The sequence below is a fragment of the Microtus oregoni genome, unplaced genomic scaffold (assembly GCF_018167655.1).
Source record: "Microtus oregoni isolate MIOR12 unplaced genomic scaffold, Mior012 000016F_ref0000370, whole genome shotgun sequence".
Lineage (NCBI taxonomy): Eukaryota > Metazoa > Chordata > Mammalia > Rodentia > Cricetidae > Microtus > Microtus oregoni.
In genome coordinates, this window is record NW_024543075.1 from 18,347,272 (window position 1) to 18,367,189 (window position 19,918).

The following is a 19,918-nucleotide window of genomic DNA, read 5'->3' on the forward strand; positions in this document are numbered from 1 at the left end:
AACCAAAAAAAAAAAAAAAAAAAGAGCTAGTTCCAGGACAGGCCTCAAAGCTACAGAGAAACCCTGTCTCAAAAAAATAAATAAATAAATAAATATAATAATAATAATAATTAAAAAGAGTAGCTTGGGCTGGAGAGATGGCTCAGCGGTTAAGAGCACTTATTACTCTTCCAGATGACCTGGATTCAATTCCTAGCATCCACATGGCAGCTCACAACTGTCTGTAACTCCAGTTTCAGGGAATCTGACACCCTTACATGGACATGCAGCAGACAAAAGACTAATGCACATAAAATAAAAGAAAATAAATATTTTTTTTAAAAAATGGTATCTTTGTCAGGCAGTGGTGGCGCACGCCTTTAATCCCAGCACTCAGGAGGCAAAGGCAGGCGGATCTCTGTGAATTTGAGGCCAGCCTGGTCTATATAGTGAATTCCAGGCCAGCCAGAGCTCTTCCTGAATAAGAACTTTAAACTGAGCTACGAGGAGAGGAGTTAACTGAGAGAGAAAGGACTTGTAGAGAGAGAATAAGACACTTTCAAGAGTGGGTGAAGGCTTCTCAGGGGAGAGTTGAAATTGTCGCAGCGGTAGCGAAGGAGGGGATTTTGCAGGCTTTGGGGATCCCGTTGCTCAGTGGGTTTCTAAGACTCGTCTCTGCTGTCTCATCTATCCATTCCCCTTTTCAGTGAGTGAGATTGCAGGTGGTTCTGGGGACAAAACTGTAATTAGTTAAGATAAAACATGGAACAGAAGGGTCCCTCCCATAGATGGGTTGAAATATGTCTTTCCCGTAGGTGGTTTTTCTTGTGAGATTTCTTGAAAGTTGCAGGTTAGCATCTGGGAAAGGAGAGCAGCCACAGATGCTAAAGCCTTGAGCATGATTCATCTCTATCTTAACATTCACTTGAAGTGTCTCTATGCAAGATGCACATGTAGCACCCACGGAGGTCAGAAGAGAGCACCCTGAATCCTGGTCTCCTGGAACTGGAGTTGACAGGTGATTGTGAAGCACCGTGCATCAGCAACTGAACCCAGGAGCTCTGAAAGAGCAACAGCCACTGAGTCATATCCAGCACCATATACTGGGAATCTTGACTCTCAGCTGGAAAGAAAATTCCACCAGATTTCCAGGCTCTTTTCCATTCCTATATTCCTTTAATTTTTTTCTTTCTGTCCTAAATTAACAAAGCCAGTTTGCCTGGGTTCAGATCCCAAAGCTACCACTTGCTGGCTCTGTGAGCTTGGGAAGGTCTTCCTGAGCCTCTTTCATATAGAATGAGCATGAAGAATAATGCCAGCAGCACAGGAACAGTGGGGGTGTTAAGTAAGGAAACAGCTGAAGTGTGTGACATGCGTAAATATTATAGCCCAGGTGAGAAAGTTCCAGACCACCAAGAGTGGAAGCCAAATTAGACTCTGCTATTAGCCAGCAACAAGAGTAAGTCCTTGCCCTAGAGAACTCTTGCCACCAAAGCTCAGAAGTACAGAGAATTTTAACAGCAAAACTCGAAATTGCACCACTGTCAGGTGTAGGTCGGGGAAACCTGGTAACATTTGAGTTAGCTATAAATTCAGCAGCTATTTTGGTTCTCATCTGGGCCATGGTCAAGGTCGTGAAAAGTCCCGAATGGGATGTGAATTCATTGCCAAGGTGGATATGACTGTTCAGGGGGTTTAGGGACTGAAAGTTGCCTGAGCAGACACAAAAACGGGGCCAGGGTAAGATAATGATGCCTTAGTCGCTGTTCTGTTGCTGTGAAGAGACACCATGACCACGGCAACTCTTATAAAGGAAAGCATTTAATTGGGGGCTGGCTTACGGTTTTAGAGGGTTAGTCCATTGTCACCATGGTGGGGGCACGGCAGAAGTGTGGTGATGCTCATGGCTTTGGAGCAGTGGCTGAGAATTACATCCTGATCCAGAGAGAGAGAAAAAGAGAGAGGGAGGCTGGAATGGGTATGGGCTTTTGAAATGTTCAAGTCCACCCTCAGGGACATACTTCCTCCAACAAGGACATGCCTCCTAATTCTTCTTAAATAGAGCTACTCCCTGATGACTAAGCATTCAACTATATGAGCTTGTGGGAGCCATTCTTATTCAAACCACCACACAGGACAAGATGTCATTGCCTTGGCCACTTCATAAGCATTTGACTACAGTGCAGTTATAATTCCATGGCACGGATCATAGGCTTCACTAAGAATGACTAGGGCTGTGATTTTCATTCAGTGGTAGGCTGCCCAGCCCAAGCAAGGCCCTGGATTCAATCTCTATATCACTAAAAATGAAACAATACGTAAAATTTAAAAATAAAAGTAGAGCAATGACTGGGCCACACTTAACTGGTGTCCCATAGATCTACATCTATATCTACCTGTCTGCCTATCTAGACATCCACCTCTATCTCAGTGCTGGGGATCGTACCCCAAGACTTTAATTTTTATTCTTTCTCTTTTTTTGGTTAGGGTAAGGGTAGTTGAGACAGGATCTTGCCTTGTAGCGTAGGCTAGCCTCAGCCTTCCAGGTGCTGGGATATCATACACAACCATGCTCAGCTCCAAGTACTTTTTTTTTTCATTTAAAAAGGAGTGGAGGACTCCATTTCAAATAAAAAGGTGGGAATGATCTGTCAACTGTATCCTGTAGGCCCTCCTTACTCGTTCACTCCCTGGCCAGTTGACAGGTTTTAACTTATTTATCAAATAGATTGAGCATTCCTAACTCAGAAATCTGAAATCTAAATGTTCCTAGATCCTGAAGGCGTGTGTGTGTGTGTGTGTGTGTGTGTGTGTGTGTGTGTGTGTATGTATGTGTGAAGGAGAGCGAGGGGAAGCACCCCACACTACAGCTGGTCAGTTCTCTCCTTCCATCACGTGTCCTGAGAGTCAAGTTCAAGTTATCAGGCTTGACATCAGTAGCCCTAAACAACTGAGCCTTTTTTTTGTTTTGTTTTGTTTTGTTTTGTTTTTCGAGACAGGGTTTCTCTGTAGCTTTGGAACCTGTCCTGGAACTAGTTCTTGTAGACCAGGCTGGCCTCGAACTCACAGAGATCCACCTGCCTCTGCCAACCGAGTGCCGGAATTAAAGGCGTGTGCCACCACCGCCTAGCTGAGTCTTTTTTTTTTCTTTTTTTTTTTGGTTTTGGTTTTTCAAGGAAGGGTTTCTCTGTGTAGTCCTGGCTGTCCTGAACTCTCTCTGGATCAGGCTGGCCTCAAACTTAAGAAACCCACTTGCCTTTTACTTCTGGATGCTGGGATTAAAGGCATGTGCCACCATCACCCAGCTTTTTAAAAATCTTTTTTATTGTTTTTATGTTTATGGATGGGTGTTTTGCCTACATGTATGTCTGTGTGCCACATGCATGCCTGGTGCCTGGGGGAGGCCAGAAGAGGGCAAAAGATCTTCTGGAACTGGAGTTACAAACAATTGAATTGGGATCAGCTGTGTGGATGCTGAGACTTATGAACTTGACCCTTAACCAATGATCTGTCTCTCCAGCCTCCAGGGAACTATCTTGACAGACTCAATATAATCCTTCTGAGTGCCAAAATGACGTCACAGTGGGATGTTCCACACTAGAATTTGTGACTCCAGACAAAGCACTGGACCATTGGAAATATATAACATTATTGCTTCTCAGCCTTGTGCGATCAAATGTAAAGGATATGACATACCTTTGGGTGTGTATACCTTTGTTTTGTTTTGATTTTTTGAGACAGGGTTTCTCTGTATAACAGTTTTGGTTGTCCAGGAACTTTCTCTGTAGACCAGGCTGGCCTCAAACTCACAGAGATCCACCTGCCTCTGCTTCCCAAGTGCTGGGATTAAAGATATGTACCACCACCACCCAGTCTGGCTGTGTGTGTATAAGTCACATATAAAAGAAACAAATGTGTTTGGGCTTGGGTCCCTTTCTCGGGACGTCTCTTTATGTAGCATTCTCTGTTCCTCTGAGCCCTTTGTTCCTCTGGGAAGGAGACCACTGGTTGCTGAACCCCATTCTGAAAGGGAAGAAACAAAGACTTCTGATCTTTGTGACTTTCAAGGGTTTCCCAGCAAGTTACAAGCCGAGTGCCTTGTTGGGCTCTCATCTCAGATTAGCAAGAACTGGTATTTCTTGTTGTTTCCTGTGGGTCAGGCCTTATAATAACCACTAATAGCTAAACCCCTGTTTTACCAATGCAGGGCCTTATGCTTACTGCTTCATGCACAATGGCCTGGTGAATCCTCCAGGTGTAGCCGTTGGCACTCTTTGTCTCACATACAGATGGTACAGATAGGGAATCTGCCAGCCAAACAACTTGCTACCCAGCGGCTGTGCTGACTTAGTTTTTCATTTTTTTTTTTTATTTTTAAAAGGAATAAAACATAGTTTATTCTGGAGCATTTATGAGTGACCATGATCCTGGAACACAGGCTTAGGTTACCCCCAAATTCCATGTTCCAACATGTAAGCAGTTTCACAGGGATTTTTCAGTGTTACAGAACAAAGAAAGTCATAAATCAAGGCAAGTTTAAAATACATTGGTGGGCACACCAGACAGGCAGATGCATTGAGATGGGGGAAACATTTTAAAGGTCCAAGATGCTATCTGATGACATTCTTAGCTCTCCACAGTCCTGGACTCCAGTCTGTCCATCAGTCTCTCCAGACAGACTGCTTCCAAGAGGTCTGTTAAATTTTATCCATCTATTTATTTTACATCCCAGCCACAGCCGCTCCTCATCACCCCCCCCCCTACATCTCTACCCCACTTCCACCCCTTTCCCTCTTCCAACTCCATCCAGGAAAGGGCAGGTCTCCCATGAGTATCAATAAAATATAGCCTACCAAGTTGCAGTAAAACTAAGCAATGCACACACACCCATGTATTAAGGCTGGGCAAGGTGACCCAGTATAAGGAGTAGAGTCCCAAAAGCCAATGAAAGAGACAGACAGCCCTTGTTCCTGCTATTAGGAATCCCACAAGAGGACCAAGCTACATAACTGTAGCATATATTCAGAGTGCCTATGTCAGTCCCATGTAGGCTCCCTGGTTGTCGGTTCAGTCTCTGAGAGCCCTTATGAGCCCAGGTTAGTCGATTGTGTGAGCCTTCCCATGGCATCCTTGACATCTCTGGCTCCTACATGCCTTTTTCTTTTCCCCTCTGGATTCCCAGACTCTGCCTAATGTTTGGCTGTGGGTCTCTGCATCTGCCTCCATCAGTTGCTGGATGGCACCTCTCTGATGACAATTGGGCCAGACACCAATCTGGTTTCAGCAGATGGTCAGTTCAGGTTACTTATCCCCGACTGCTAGGAGTCTAAGCAGGGTCCCCCTTTGAATCACTCACTATATAGCCTTGGCTGTCCTGGAACTCACTGTATGCCTACCATCCTGTGCCTAAATATGTTGTCATGGAACCAACAGCCTTGGAGGGCAAGAGGTAAAACCTTCATTTTTTTTTTCCCTGTAAAAGGACATTGCAAAGTTAGGTCTAGAAATGCAGGTGTGTTTGGGTGCAGGATGGTAATCAGGAGGGAGCTGGACAATAAAGTTCCTTGCTCATTCTGTGAGTGGACACTGTAGGGTTTCTCCTGGTAGACTCTCAATGGTAGAGTGTCCTTAACAAACACAAGACCCTGAGAGAAAAAAGGAATCTTAGCTAGGCATAGTGGCACATGCCCAGAGCCCCAGAACTTGGTAGACTCAAACAGAAGGATGGAAAGTTCCAGGCCTGCCTGGGCTATATGACAAAATCCTATGTTTTTTTAAAAAAGTGTGTTGCAGGTGGTAGGGGCTGGCACAGTGGCACATGCCTTTAATCTCAGCACTCAAAAAGTAGAGGTCACTCACTGAGTTCTTCATCTACAGAGAAGCTTCAGGCCAGCCAGGGCTACACAGTGAGACCCTGTCTGGAAAGGGGAAGGGAGCTGGAAAGATGGCTCAGCAGTTATGGACGCTTACTAATCTTTCCGACGACATCAGTTCAGTTCCCAGGAACTATGTTAGACAATACAACTAATTGCCTCTAACTCCATTTCCAGGGGATTGAACACCTAAGCTTCTGTTAGTACCCACATGCTATAAACAAACCCCAACACAGACACACACATAAATATGTATAATTTTTTAAAAAGTGTTTCTAGCTGGGCGATGGTGGCGCACGCCTTTAATCCCAGCACTCGGGAGGCAGAGGCAGGCGGATCTCTGTGAGTTCAAGACCAGCCTGGTCTACAGAGCTAGTTCCAGGACAGGCTTCAAAGCCATAGAGAAACCCTGTCTCAAAAAAACCAAAAAAAAAAAAAGTGTTTCTAAACAAAAACAAAACAAAGGCCCCGGGTGGAATGTGGCCTGCTATAGCCACATCCACCTTCCTGTCGGAGGGAGTGGAAGCCTTCCCAACATCAGAATTCTCCACCTGGGCTCAGAAACCTCCATGTGAGGCTCAACTCCAGACCTTCCTGCCTTCCCCACAGGCCATCTTGGTGGCACCACGTTAGGACTTTGGCACTGACATCATGTAACCTGGGGATTCCCCAGTTCGGCACAAGCTGGAAACGCGAGCTGAGTTCCGGACTGCGTTCTGTTCCTGCTCTCCACGTGCTCGCCTCCAGTGAGACTTTCCTTCCCATGGCTCCTCTGAAATCAATGCTGCCCCAAGCTCAGGGTTCCCCCCAAGCTCTGGAGAGCCCACAGGGTGTGGGAAAGAACTAGAAACTCGGCAGACGGTCCTTTCGCTCTTGCTCTGGGTTTTAATTTCTGTGTGTGATATCACTGGCTGACTCTGAAACTAGCTGTCAAGTCTCAAGGAGGAAACTGAGGTCCGAGATTGCCAAGTCGCACCCTAGAAGCCACGCCCCAGGCTTCCCTAGTTTCCTTTTCTCACCTCTCACCACATCCCTTCCATTTCCTGCTGGCTCCAGGCTAAAGCCACAGCTTTGGGACACTGAAGCAGGAAGAGTTCAAGCTTGAGGCCAGTCTGTCTTTTTCTTTTTTTTCAAAAGTTTTTAGTATTTTTTTTTTTGAGACAGGGTCTCTCTATGTGGCTTTGGCTGTCCTTGCAGGCTAGGCCGACTTCATAGAGCTCTGCCTCTTTCTGTTCCCAAGCACTTACAAAACATAGATAGATAGATAGATAGATAGATAGATAGATAGATAGATAGATACAGACAGACAGGCAGGCAAGGCTCAAAAATAAAGTATGGAGGGCTAGTGAGATGGCTAAGGGGGTATAGCACCTGCCATACAAGCCTGAGGATCTAGAATGGATCCCTAAAACCTGAACAAAGGTGGAAAAAGATAACCGATTCCAGAGTTTTCCTCTGACTTCCACATGTGCACTTTGACACACATGCCTTACATGCACATGTGTAAAACAAATAATAAAAAATTAATAATGATAATTATCAATAATAACAATGACTAAGCAGGGAAAGGATAGAAAATGCAAAGACAAGTGGATGGTTAGGTTGGGTTTTGAGAAGAATTGTGTAACTCCCACCCGAGGGAGAATTTTATCTGCTGGGTGGATCATCTGAGAACGTGAGGCAGGAGGTATCGGGGCTGTTTCAAAGAGTAAACTCTTGAGATATCTGAGGAAAGGAAGGAGAAGAAAGTGCAAAGGCCACGAGGACTTGATGCTCTAACAGCAACAGGAGGCCAGTGTGGCAGAAACATGTGTGGGAGTGGAGTGAGCAGGGTACAACAACTGCAAAGAATCCATTTGAGATAAGATTTGTCAGGAGGGGATGGGCCAGAACGCCAGGGAAACCAAAAGGGAATAGGTCCAGGACTCAGGTGGAGCCACTTGTCCAACACTGGGGACAGCACGCCAATGGCTAGAACTGGCATAAAGCGAGAGGGGGGGGATGATGAAGGCCAGAGGGACTGGGAGGGAAGGCCAGAGGTCCAGAAGCAATAATCAGAGATGTGGTTTATTCATGAGAGGACGGACAATGGGAGGGGCAGTGGACAGAATTGAGGGAGGACCAAGGACTGTGTGCTCCATGGTGGGGAGTGGGGTGGCTGTGCAGAAGGCCAAACCAATCTCTGTCCTTATCATCCCGCAGCTCCCGAACCCCTACCACATCAGAAGTGGGTGGAGGAGCTGCTGACCCTGGGGGTGGGGCAGAAGACACCTGACTGGACCAGGATGTGCTGGTCCAGTTTCCATTTTCTCCCCTGCAGCTCTCCAACAGCTTCCAGGATTGGTATCTCCCTGGCACTATGTCCTGGGCATACTTGGGTGGGCAGTTCTTAGGCAGTGCTGAGGAGCTAGGGTACCCAAAGGGGAAGCCCCCTTGGTTTCTGTCTCACAGAAGGAACCCTGTAGGGAAACCCCACAAGTCCCAAAAGGAAAGTGGGAGTTTGGGGAAGACCAAGAAACCCCCATGCTCTCTCAAAAGATGGGAAATCAAGGGTGTGGCTGAGAGCAGAGTTGTAGTAGCAGGGACGCTGTGGTCAGGCTCCATCCCTGACCATGATCCTCATGGTCCTGAAACCCTGGGTTTACTGCGGGGCCTGACTGAGGCTTGAACCTCATACAACCCCAAGCTGGCCTCAGGTTGAACCTCAGTTCTGGTCATTGGTTGAGGTCTTAGCCTAGCCTAAGTTTTCACCTCACTGAGTCACAGCCTCCGTCAGAAGCTACACAGCTCTGTCACCCATGAAGCCCGAAGCCTAACACTGACCAGCCACAAGCAGAGGGTTCACTGATAGCTCTGGCCCCAAATACAGAGAGAGCACACACACTGGCCCCAGACTAGGCACTGAGTTCGGCCCTAGACCAAGTTCTGACCCTTGATGTGGACTGAGCCCTAATCCTATGTGACTCTGTCCATAGACAGAGCCATTGTCTGAATAAAGCTGATTATGATACCGTGGTCTCAAGATTGGTCTCCTTCAGCCCTGACACTTGGTTACAGATACCTGAATGCCAGCTCTCGGTGCGTCAAACTAGGCCCTGCCAGCCCCACACAGACTCATTCCTCACTATGGAGCTCTGACTTCCCGCACACTCTTCAGCCATCTGGTAAACCGAATGAGGGTATGGATGAGTCAACCCCACCAAGTCCCCTCTTGTGGGTAATTCCCTTACCTGGCCATCTGTCATTCACAGGACAATGGAGTGGCCATGGCCCTCGGATGCTAGTAGCAGTTGAGAAGTATGAGGAGGTTGGATCTTTTGAGTTCCACCAGTGCACGGAACTATGTGAGTGGACTAGAGGTGGGGAGTTGAGGAAGGGGCTGGACCTGGGAGCCCAGCAGTAGGTCCGGAGCTCAGACGGGCTGAAACCCCGAGCTTCCCGCCACCCCCCTGCTTCCCCCTCTGGGAAGGGAAATTACATTTCCCCATTTTAGAAGGGAAGACTTGGTGAGCACAAAGCTGAAAGTACAAGCAGGACAGAAAGTGAAACTGGGCGCAACCCCCAGTATAAGACCCCCCTACCCAGGAGATGGCTGCACTCAGAGGCTGGGCCCTGACATGGGCCAGGTGACCGGAGGCCTTGGCTGGCGTGAGTTGCTGGGACTGGGCAAAGGGATGGGAGGTTTGAAGGAGAGCCTGGGAGAGCTGGACAGGTAGGGCAGGGGCAGAGGGCTGAGGGGCAGCACCTTGGCCCAGCTCATGGGCATGGCTGGCTGGCCATACAGCAAGGCTGGAGTAAGAGGGCAGGGGCTGGAACAGTGGGATTATAGTCTTGCCCAGATTGGGCAAGTGTTAGGACAGTTTGGCTGGGATGTGTAAGAAAGACTGGATAAGCGATGTGGCTAGGAGTAGGACTCTATAGACAAATGGAGACAGGGCTGAAAACTGAGGACTGTCAGAGGAACAGCATGGGGAGGGGGCTGGAACGAGCGATGCCTGGGACCAAGTGGGCAGCCGCTCTGAAGCTTAGAGGTTGCCCAGTCTGCAGCTGGTAACCAAGGAGCTAGGAACAGAACTGTAGGAGGACAAGTGGCAGGACTGGGTAGGATCAGAGAGCTGGAGGATGAGGGCAGGATTCACTACAAAAGGGATCTTGGCATGTCCAGAACTTAAAGAGGGTATGAGTTAGCACAGGTTAGTCTGGGGTGTAATCTTTACTAGGGCCCAAGGGTACATGTTCTATCCTCATCCTAGAGCGAGGAAGAATTCTGCTTTGCTTTAGTCTCCAGGATGCTAGAGAGTCAGAAAGTTCCCAAGCCGAGAAGCCTGAATGCCAGAGATCTCAAGCACTGCCTACTTCTGAAAGCCCATTAACTTCTTCCAAGGGCACTCAGAGGTGGGTTAGAGATTATGAATAGACAGAGAAGGGGAATGGAGAAGAGCAGGAGTGGTGACAGATTTGGGGTTGGTTTGGGTTTGGGTTTCGAGAGGAACTGTGTAACTCCCGATTGAGAGAGAAACCTTTGAAGACTGCCCTCTTCCACTCCACTGTCCTGCTCCCTTCTTGGGAGCCTGGAACACAGAGATAACAAGTGACCTGCTCGAGGAAGGACTAGGATAGCCTCCTCCCTCCCATCAGTGCCACCTCACCCCATGTCCCTTCCAGTGCCATGCTGCTGATTTACCCCAGAAGGGCTCCAGTGCACTGTGGCCCTTCCATCTGAGTCCCTGGAATAGAGCCACTGGCTTTGCCAGGTCTCTTTCATAGCCCTAGGTTAGTTCAAAGCATCAGAGCTGCCTGGGAGAGTCCAAAGAATCCTTAGCAGAGCAGAGTCCCCACTTCTGGGACAGGAGACTACTTCATCTGAGTTCCCTGGGGAAAGCATGCTGGACTGTGTTTGGACGGCTCTGGAATCCAGCCCTGCCTCCTGGTTCCTCTCACTGTCTGGTTCCGGCTAGTTGCGTTTCCCGTCTCAAGATCCATCTCCACTGCAAAATGGAGACAATACTAAGGACCAGGCTACATGCATGCAGTTATGCAGGCAACTGACCAAGGGAATCAGTGGGGGTGGTGTATGTGTACAGGTCCCACCTTGTCTCCTTACAACAGTGACACTTGTGCAGAGATGACACAGGGCAGCTTCTATGGTCCAAATGATGGTTCTAAGGGGACAGCTTGAAGATGCCAGGGAAAGAGACTCAGTGCTGTATAGACTGGTTCTCTTCTCTAGGGTTCTCAGGCCTTTATCTTGCCCTCTTTTTTTATCTTGAGCCCTTTCTCCTCTCTCCAGGGCTCAGCCTGCTGCTGCTACCCTTGCTTCTGGTGCAAGCTGGTGCCTGGGGGTTCCCAACAGGCCCCCTGAGCCTGCAGGAGCTGCGCAGGGAATTCACAGCCAGCCTGCACCTTGCCAGGAAGCTGCTCTCTGAGGTTCAGAGCTATGTCCACAGCTTTGTGAGTCTCCTTAATGCAGTCAGGTCTGGAGGTGGGTGGGGACACCCCCAAGTCCCACTGGGCCCCACTAACAGAACTTACCCTTCAGGCTGAATCTCGGTTGCCAGGAGTGAACCTGGACCTCCTGCCCCTGGGACATCATCTCCCCAATGTTTCCCTGACCTTCCAGGCATGGCGTCACCTCTCTGTGAGTGAAGGGCAGGGAGTGGGGAAACTGGCAGTAGAGCCTGGTACACAGACAAGGGTTTAAGTGAACATGGATCTACAAGTTTGTGTGGTTAATATGCCTCTCTGTATATAGAAGAGAAGCTGAAAGGATAGTGGATAGTGGCACACATCTGTAACCCCAGTACTTAGGAAGCAGAGACTTCAATTTGAGAGGGGGGAGAGAAGGAGGGAGAGAGAGAAAGACAGACAGACAGAGGCAGAGAGAGAGAGAGAGAGAGAGAGAGAGAGAGAGAGAGAGAGAAGGAGAGAGATGAAGCATGCTGGAATTTGAAAATGGGAAAGGAAGATGGTGAGACTGACTCTGGGTAGGGGAGGAGGTGGGGCTGGGAGTGCAGTGGATTGGGGGTGGAGGAAAGAAGTGGGCTAGTGACTGGGATGGGAGTGGGGTCAGGTCAGAGATGAGAAGACTGCTGTAGAAATCATGGTGAAAATTTAGGCTAGGGACGGGCAAAGTGGGTGGAAGGGGCAAACAAGGAATCTGAGTCTGCAGAGGGAACTGGGTTAGGAGTGGGAATGAGGCAGAAAGAGGTAGAGATGTTGAAATCAGGATGTGATTGACAGGTTGGACAGGGTGGCAACAGAAGGAGTGGAATGAGACTGTGGATGGAGGGAGATGGGCTGAGTTGAGACCAGAGAAGAGTATGGGCTAAGGAGGGGATGGGATAGAGCTCACACCAATGGTGAGGGAACACAAGAATAAATTCAAGGAGGCAGCAAGATGGCTCAATAGATAAAGGTGCTTGCTGTCAAGCCTAACGACCTGAGTTCAATCCCTGGGACCTACATGGCAGAAGACAACCAATCCCAGCAAGTTGTCCTGTGACCTCCACAGGCATGCGCACACATACACATACGCACGTGCTATAAACAAACACAGTGTAATGAGTTCTTTGGGTTTTTTGAGATAAGTTCTCACTATTTGCTCTGGCTATCCTAGAACTCAGTATGTAAACCTGGCTCACCTCAAACTCACAGAGATCTATCTACCGGCCTCTGCCTCCTGAGTGAGATTAAACGCGTGCGCCACCACGGCCGACATAATACATTTTTAAAGAGTAAATTGAGAATGAAATGAAAGCTGGCATGAAAAGGAGACCCACATGAAGATGAGGCTGGGTTTGGGGTTCTGCAGGTGTCTCTTGACCATCCCCCTTCCCTTTAATAGGACCCAGAGAGGCTCTGCTTCCTCTCCACCACACTCAGGCCCTTCCCTGCCCTGCTGGGAGCACTGGGGAGTCAGGCGACCTGGACCAGCTCAGAGAGGGTGCAGCTGTGGGCCATGAGGCTGGATCTCCGGGACCTGCACAGGCACTTCCGCTTCCAGGTAGTGTGGCCACTATGCCCTTGACCCCCAGGGATCTAGAAGCCAAATGAACTCACTGGCTCCCTTTTGAAAGACCCCTGTGAATCAGGTTGTGGAAGCCTAGTGAGACCTTCAGGGCCTGTGAGTAAATAGTGGCTTCAGAGCCTGGCTCTGCCCCAAAGTCTCTGCCTGCTCTTGGGGACTGGATTCCAAGGAAAGAACCCAGGGTCACCAGGACAGACTCTGCCATCATCAGGCGCAGTATCTGTTCTCTTCTCCCTCTGATTCTGACATCACTCAGATTCTCCTAGACATGTCAGAGGGCAATAGAAATTTTACCTTAGTAAAAGGGGAATAGAAAATGCAAGCAAGAGCGGGAAGTGGTCCTGTCACACCTGATGACCCTGAAAAATTCCTTAAGAGCAGAGAGGGATTTCCTGAGCCTGACCCCCAGGGTGACCCAGGGGATCAATCCCACCCTGGCTGTAATGCCTTGCTCTACTATGGCCATTTTTTTTTAATTAAAAAAATAATAGGTAAGGGGGCTGGAGAGATGGCTCAGTGGTTAACAGCACTGACTGCTCTTCCAGAGGACTTGGGTCCAATTCTCAGTACTTACATGGCAGCTCACAAGCATCAGCTCAGGGGATCTGATGCCCTTTCTCACCTCCTTGGGACCTGGCACACAGGTGGTGCACAGACATACATGTAGGGAAAACATCCATACACATAAAATAAATGTAAAAGTTGTTTTTGTTTTTGTTTTTTTAATCTATTAAGCCAAGTGTGGTGATGCATTCCTGTAGTCCCAAACACTTGGCAGGTTGAGGCAGCAGGATTGTGATCTAAAGGCCATTCTGGAGTTACATAGGAAGATTCTGTAGAAACAAACGCATGCAAGAAATATAGAGCTGGAGAGAACACGGCAGTTAAGAGCACTTGTTGCTCTTGCAGAGGATAAATGCTCACTAAGATCCCTAACTCCAGTGTCAGGACATCCAGCACCCTCTTCTGGCCTCCAAGAACACCAGTCTTGCAGGCCGTGCACATACATACATGCAGGCAAAACACTCATACACGTAAGATAAGAACAAGTAAACCATTAAAAATTAAAAAGAATTTTTGGACTTGAGAGATAGCTCAGCAGTTAAGAGCACTGTTTACTCTTGGAAAGGACCCTAGTTTGAGTCCCAGCATCCTCACGGTGACTTACAACCATCTTGAACTTCAGTCCTTCAGTCCCAGGGGACCTGATGTCTCTTTTCATCTTCTCAAGCACTGCACACATGTATTGTACATACATACACTCAGGTACACGCACATACACAGATAGATAGATAGATAGATAGATAGATAGATAGATAGATAGATAGACAGATAATCTTAAAGGAAAAGGAAACAGACTCCGATAAGATGTGAGATGCTGACACCCGAGGTCTGGGGTAGAGGCCGTCCAGAACAATCATGGCCGTGGTCATGAATGTCATGAGGAGGTGATGGGCAACAGAAGGAATGAAGACTCTCAGGTTCTTCATGCGGCGCTGTGTGATCCGCGGGCCTTTCCTCACAGGTGCTGGCTGCAGGCTTTAACTGCTCTGAGGAGGAGGAAGACAAAGAGGAAGAGGAAGAAGGGAAGGAGCTGTTCCTAGGGGCTCTGGATGGCCCCAACCAGGTGTCATTCCAAGTGTCCTGGCCCCAGCTGCTCTATACCTACCAGCTCCTACACTCCCTGGAGCTTGTCCTCTCTCGGGCTGTTCGGGACCTGCTGCTGTTGACCATGCCCCAGCACACAGGCCCGGCTTGGGATTCCTAACACCTAGCTTCCGGCCCTATGGAGTGACTTTCGACTCCCTTCCCACACCTGTTAAGACGCTAAGGCTGGAGGCTGGCCAACAGTATAGGACAGCCTCTAGCCCATTTGCCTTAGACCAGGCAGGGCTTCACTAGTCCCCAGCCCTGACCCAATAACTTAAATGTCCAACAGTCCTCACCAGATATTTATTTCTTGGATATTTATTTATTTTTAGGAAATGATGGTTTATTTATTGTCTCATTCTTGAGTTAGGTCACCGTGCCGGGTGCCTAATAAAGCCTTCTGGCCCACTTTGAGCCTCCATGTCTTCACAGGAGTGTCGGACACCCAAAGAGCAGGACAGCTTGGGGAGAGTCCAAAGCTTCTACCTGCCCAGAACCTTTCTCTACTTCTATATTCTTAAAGTTTCTACAATGTACCCCAACTCTGGCCTGGAGGTTACCATAGCAACCTGCAGAGTTGTGATGCTGAGCTATCATTTTGGAAACTCAAAAGCAGCTGGTCTGCTTCTCATGACCTTTGAACTCCAGGCCCTTGAAGTTCTTTCCTTCGGGCTGACTTCCACCCCAGAGGTGTGTTACCTTACACAGCTCTCTGCGGGGCTCTAGCATGATGGGTAGTTGGGTGGGGGTGATCATACAGGGAAGACTTAGGGAAGGAGGTCTCCCTAATCCTGTCTTCCTTGTAGTCTCCTGAGTAGCCAAGACAGATGGGAAATGTGACCAGGGAAGGACCCATGATAGATGCCAGTGGGACCGGTGCTCCACCAGTTTACACTGTGGGATCAGACTCCTTAGATTCAAGGTCTTCATAAACGTCTGGTTTAGCTGAGGCCCACAGAGGTACAAAGATATGTTTCAGTAGCTGAGGGAGTCGAGGGTAACCAGAGTCCAGCAGAGCGTCCTGACCCTCCCTTAGGAGGCTTGTCTCACAAGGGCTCTAGGCCCTGTCACTGTGGCTTTGGCCGGCTCAGTCGGGCTTGCAGCTCCTGCATCATGCCAGGATGGGCGAAGCCGAACCTGTAGAAGGAACAGACCCATGGGAACTGGATCCCAGGTGCCCACAGCCTCCTCACCATCCCAAGTGTAGTGCCCCATGCCTACCCAGGTCCCAGCATTTTTCTCCTGGCTGGCACCGGAGTGTCTACAGGCCTTGTGGCACTTAGTTCTGAAGTTTCCTCTGGCTGAAGAGGCGACGGCTCAGGGAACAGCTCCTCCTGGGGTTGGGGACTGGGAGGGTCATACTGCGGCTCAGGAGCGGAAATTCTGCGCAGCGAGGGCCTTGAGCGCCGCCGTGAGGAACTTCGAGAGAGAAGCACACGACTCCGTGGGACAGAGACGTCCAGGAGGGTTCCAGGGAGCAGGGCCTGCAGGGTAGGGGACACAGAGGACTATGGAGAGCTGACTTCCAACTTCTGCTTGTCCCTCTCAGGGTCCTGCTGGAGCCCTCACCTCATTCCAGCTGCTGTGAGCATCCCCTGGGGCACTTGCTGTGGCCCCACCCGATTCAGAGAAGCCAGGCACAGTTAGTGTGGGGATTTGGTGTGTCTGATGCCTCTCTTGGTCTGAGGGTTCTGGATCATTCTCCTGGATCTCTGTCCTCTGTGCTTCTCTCTCGGCATCCTCCACATCATGCAGCTTTTGTGTCTCTCTCTCAGAGTTGTGGGCCTCCCACTCTCTTGATAGCCCTCCTCCAGCTTCTTCTTCTAAGGACATCTGATCTCCTAGGCGACCCTCAGTCTCCATGATGGTTATAGACCCCTCAGCTTTCTCTACCTGGGAGCCTAAAGTCACGCCATCTATTCCTGTCATTCCTTCTGCCATTACAGATGTCCCCATATCTGCCTGCTCTCTCTCTCCAGTCCCATCAATTTCTTGGATATCATAACTAGGTGCCTTCTCCTCTACTGAGCTCTCCGAGGCAACTTCCTGCCCATTTTGCGTCTCTGTAGCCTCTTCCAGCTCCATGCCTCCCCCGGTCTCCCCTCTGCCCTTGGAATGCTGGGCTCTCCCAAATTCCCTCTCTTGACTCACCCCAGCTTCCCATTCCGGCCCTTCCTCAGCTCCCTCAGTCCTGATACCCATGCTAATCTCAGGCTCTGAAGAACTGGTCTGCATATCTTCACTGTCCTGCAGGCTCAGGGCCACCTCCTCCAGGCTCCTCTTCCTACACATTCTGTTTGTCTCCCAAGGCACTGCAGTCTCCCCCTCACTAGTCTTGCTTTCCGTGGGCTTGAATTCTTCCACTGACTGGCCTGTCGCTGCCTCTGCTCCTTGGCTTCCCTCCAGCTCCTGGTCCACTGCTATGGAGGTCAGTTCTGCCTCTGCTCCCCACCCTGGAACCTCTGGCTGTTGGGACTCCTGGCCTCTTTCAACCTCGACCTCCACTGCCTGTCCTGTTGCAATCTCTTCCTCTTCTTCTTCTTCTTCTTCAGCATCTACTTTTACATCCTGGGTATTTCTATTGTCCACATCCCTTCCCTGGTTTTCCTGAGCTTCTAGCTCAGGATCTGCAAATCCCACAGGCCTGAGGCAGTCCTCCAAGCTCAGCGCCCCCTCTGGGCTCAGGTTTGGAGCTCTCCTGGTCTCTTCCTGACCCTGCTGTCCTTCCTCAAGGTGTTCAGTCAAGGTCTGGGAACCTCTCAGCAGCTCAGGGTCCTGTCCTTCAGTGACCTTTGCTCTCAATACCTCTAGTCTCATCTGAGTGGCCTCACTCTCCTCTGCCATAAACAACTCCTCAGGCCTGGCTTCTGGAGAGTCTTCCAAGTCAGGCTCACATTTAGCCTCCTTGTCCAGGGCTAACACAGCCTCTGTGGTCCCATAGCCCCTTTCCTCCTCGGGGAACTCTTCTACCTGCATCTCCTCTTCCAGACTCACCCTCCTATCAGCACTGGCTAAGTCTTGCCTTTCCTCGCCCTCAAAGCTGCCCTGCATCTCTTGGTCTTCCACAGTCTCCTTCCCTACTATCTGGCCTTCAGTCATCTCTTCAGTCCTCTCGGTCTCCAGGGTCTGGGGCTCATCTCTAGCTTCAGCCTCTCTCTTCTCATCCATCTCACCTTGCTGCTCTCCCTGGCAAGCCTCTTCTAGGACCCAGACTCTCCCAGTAGCTTCTGGAATGCTGTCTTCTGAGTCTAGCCCATAGTCTGCTTCCCTAATGCCTAAGTCATCAGCGTCCTCCCTGCCTGAGACTGTCCAGGCCTTTCTATCCAGCATGGCCTCAGATTCTGCCCCTGGGTGTTGTGCTCCCTGTGCCCCTGCACTTTGGCCATCCCTCACCAGGACTATCCTCTCTTCTTCCTCATCAGCCCCTTTGGCCTCAAACCCCTTAGCCTTGGCCACCCAGTCTGTCTCTTTGCTATTCGCTGTTACATTCTGCCCGTCAGGACCAGCATTCCCCTCAGGCTCCCTGTGCCAGGCTGGTTGTGACAACTCCACACCCCTGGCCATTCCGGGCTCTGCTGCTCTGACCACCTCCTCCTCTTCTTTCTGTTCACAGGTTCTCAGCGGCTCCCCACTATTCACTTCCTGCTCACCGTGCTCCCAGATCTCCTGGGCGCTCTTACTGTTTCTGTCTCTCTGAGTCCCAGGCCCTGCCTCAGGCTTCAGCAGAGCATTTGGCTCCTGGCCCCTGGCACCCTCAGCTGCCTTCCTGGACCCAGTGTCCTGCTTTTCTGCTCGGGGCCTTGGGGAGCTGTCTGCTCTCCACCCCCATGCCTGTTCACCAGCTAAACTTCCTTCTTGGCATCTGATGATCTCTCTAGGTGCTGCTACCCTCTGACTCTGGTCACTTCTAAATCCCTCCAGCGCCTTCTGGGCTTCCTCCTGTATAAACTTCCCCGGCTTCCCTGCAGCCACTTCCCCCAGTTCCTCAGCTGCCTGCCTCTCCCTCTCCACCGTGGGAACTGTATCTCCTATGAGGTAGGACACAAAAGCGCTGAAGGAATCCTAGAAGAGAAGAGAGCAGAGTGAAGACATTCAGGGGAAATCTAGCCCTTTCCCTAGAGGCATTACACCAAAAAAAAGTCCAGGTAAGAAATCTGGGATTGGAAACCTGCGTAAGGACCAAGACAGGGCCTAGTATGAAGTACATGCATGCTCTCGTGGGAGCGGGAGATTGAAACCCAGGAAGTCTGGCTGACTGTAGGAAAGGACCCCACACCTGAGGAGAGGCTCTAAGGGAGGGGGAAAGGTGAGACTACAGGGAGTGGCTGGAAGCCTCTGGTATCTCTCTGCCCCTCTCACCAGTGCTCCCCTCAAGGCCTGATGTAGCCCAGGGAGGTGAAGCCGGAGAAAATCCATCCTGTCCGTCTCTGTCTGTCCAGAAAGCTCACAATGACCATCCGTCCCCACCCACGAGTGCAAGCCAGTCCTCCCCAGCACCCAAGACACTTCCTCTTCCCCTGCCTGTCCCTGACGTCTCTCCACCCCAGGCCCTGAGCACCTCCCCCAAGCTCATGGATGACTTCACGACAGGCAGGGAGACGGCTGTACAGTGTCCAGGTGTCTCAGGCTCAGGGACACATCTGGAGCTACAGGGCAGAGGATCAGGCCAGAAAGGAAAGGTGGGAACCGGACACGGCAGATTTGGGCATGGGGGAGGGGGCATGTGGCAAGCGCAGCCTGAGTGACTCAGGTCTTCTATTCACACCTCAGCCAGTTCCGTCTCCTCCAAGCCACAGCCTTCAGTGAGAGGAAGCTCGGGTTTGTGGTTCCTGATTTGTCTGAGGAGAAGCAGTAGGATGGAGAACGAGGCCAGTGGAAGTTCTGGCTTCCCACTTCCATGCCACTGACACTTCTGAGGGGATGAAGGGCCTGGATTGGTGTTTCCAGTACCCATGTCCTCACCTGTAGCTATTGTACTGTGGTCATGTGTCATGCAGCTTTCTGTGAATTCATTAAGAACAGAGGCTGCGGTATCTCTAGGGCCCTGCATGGGGAGCAGGATCCTTGTCTCATTGGTTGAGTGAGCTAGGAAGAACACAACAGGAGGGCATATTTCAAACAGCGATCTTAATGATCTATCGGTTGAAAAAAACCGGTAGAAATGGGCACAAGCTGCTAGAAGCCATTCCCACAGAGGAATGGGCTTGATGAAGAGTGGTCAAGATGCTGACCTACCACCGAGAGGAAGGTAAGGGAAGGACTCCTTATTTGGGGCTATGTGAGGTGACATATTCCAACTGCCCTCCCAGCCCCGTTTTCCTAATTTCCAAAGAGGACAACTGACTGACATCACAGAACAGGAAAAATTCTTGCTCAGTGAACTCAGCAC

General features: G+C 50.0%; 2 protein-coding genes across 2 annotated transcripts; one reads left to right on the forward strand and one right to left on the reverse strand.

Annotated features, from left to right (window-relative positions):
• The first annotated feature begins 9,469 nt into the window (after window positions 1-9,469).
• On the forward strand, window positions 9,470-14,782 carry Il27 (interleukin 27). Its single transcript, XM_041666990.1, has 5 exons — window positions 9,470-9,500; window positions 11,143-11,303; window positions 11,392-11,490; window positions 12,697-12,855; window positions 14,405-14,782. Exons 1-5 carry the CDS (start codon window positions 9,470-9,472, stop codon window positions 14,645-14,647), a joined length of 693 nt encoding a protein of 230 aa, XP_041522924.1. The 3' UTR covers window positions 14,648-14,782.
• Window positions 14,730-18,983, reverse strand: Apobr (apolipoprotein B receptor). Its single transcript, XM_041666986.1, has 4 exons — window positions 18,889-18,983; window positions 16,099-18,591; window positions 15,751-16,013; window positions 14,730-15,666 (listed from the first exon to the last, which is right to left on the reverse strand). The coding sequence occupies exons 1-4, from the start codon at window positions 18,943-18,945 to the stop codon at window positions 15,597-15,599; spliced, it is 2,883 nt and encodes a 960-aa protein (XP_041522920.1). The 5' UTR covers window positions 18,946-18,983; the 3' UTR covers window positions 14,730-15,596.
• Window positions 18,984-19,918: the final 935 nt, after the last annotated feature.

Bases quoted from the DNA above. Each gene is read 5' to 3' on its own strand.
- Il27 (XM_041666990.1), top strand. From the start codon at position 9,470: ATGGGCCAGGTGACCGGAGGCCTTGGCTGGC. The intron at 11,491-12,696 runs GTGAGTGAAGGG...TCCCTTTAATAG, and splicing joins AGGCATGGCGTCACCTCTCT to GACCCAGAGAGGCTCTGCTT. The intron at 12,856-14,404 runs GTAGTGTGGCCA...CTTTCCTCACAG, and splicing joins ACAGGCACTTCCGCTTCCAG to GTGCTGGCTGCAGGCTTTAA.
- Apobr (XM_041666986.1), bottom strand. From the start codon at position 18,945: ATGGATTTTCTCCGGCTTCACCTCCCTGGGCTACATCAGGCCTTGAGG. The intron at 16,014-16,098 runs GTGAGGGCTCCA...CCTACCCTGCAG, and splicing joins CTCACAGCAGCTGGAATGAG to GCCCTGCTCCCTGGAACCCT. The intron at 15,667-15,750 runs GTAGGCATGGGG...TTCCTTCTACAG, and splicing joins AGAAAAATGCTGGGACCTGG to GTTCGGCTTCGCCCATCCTG.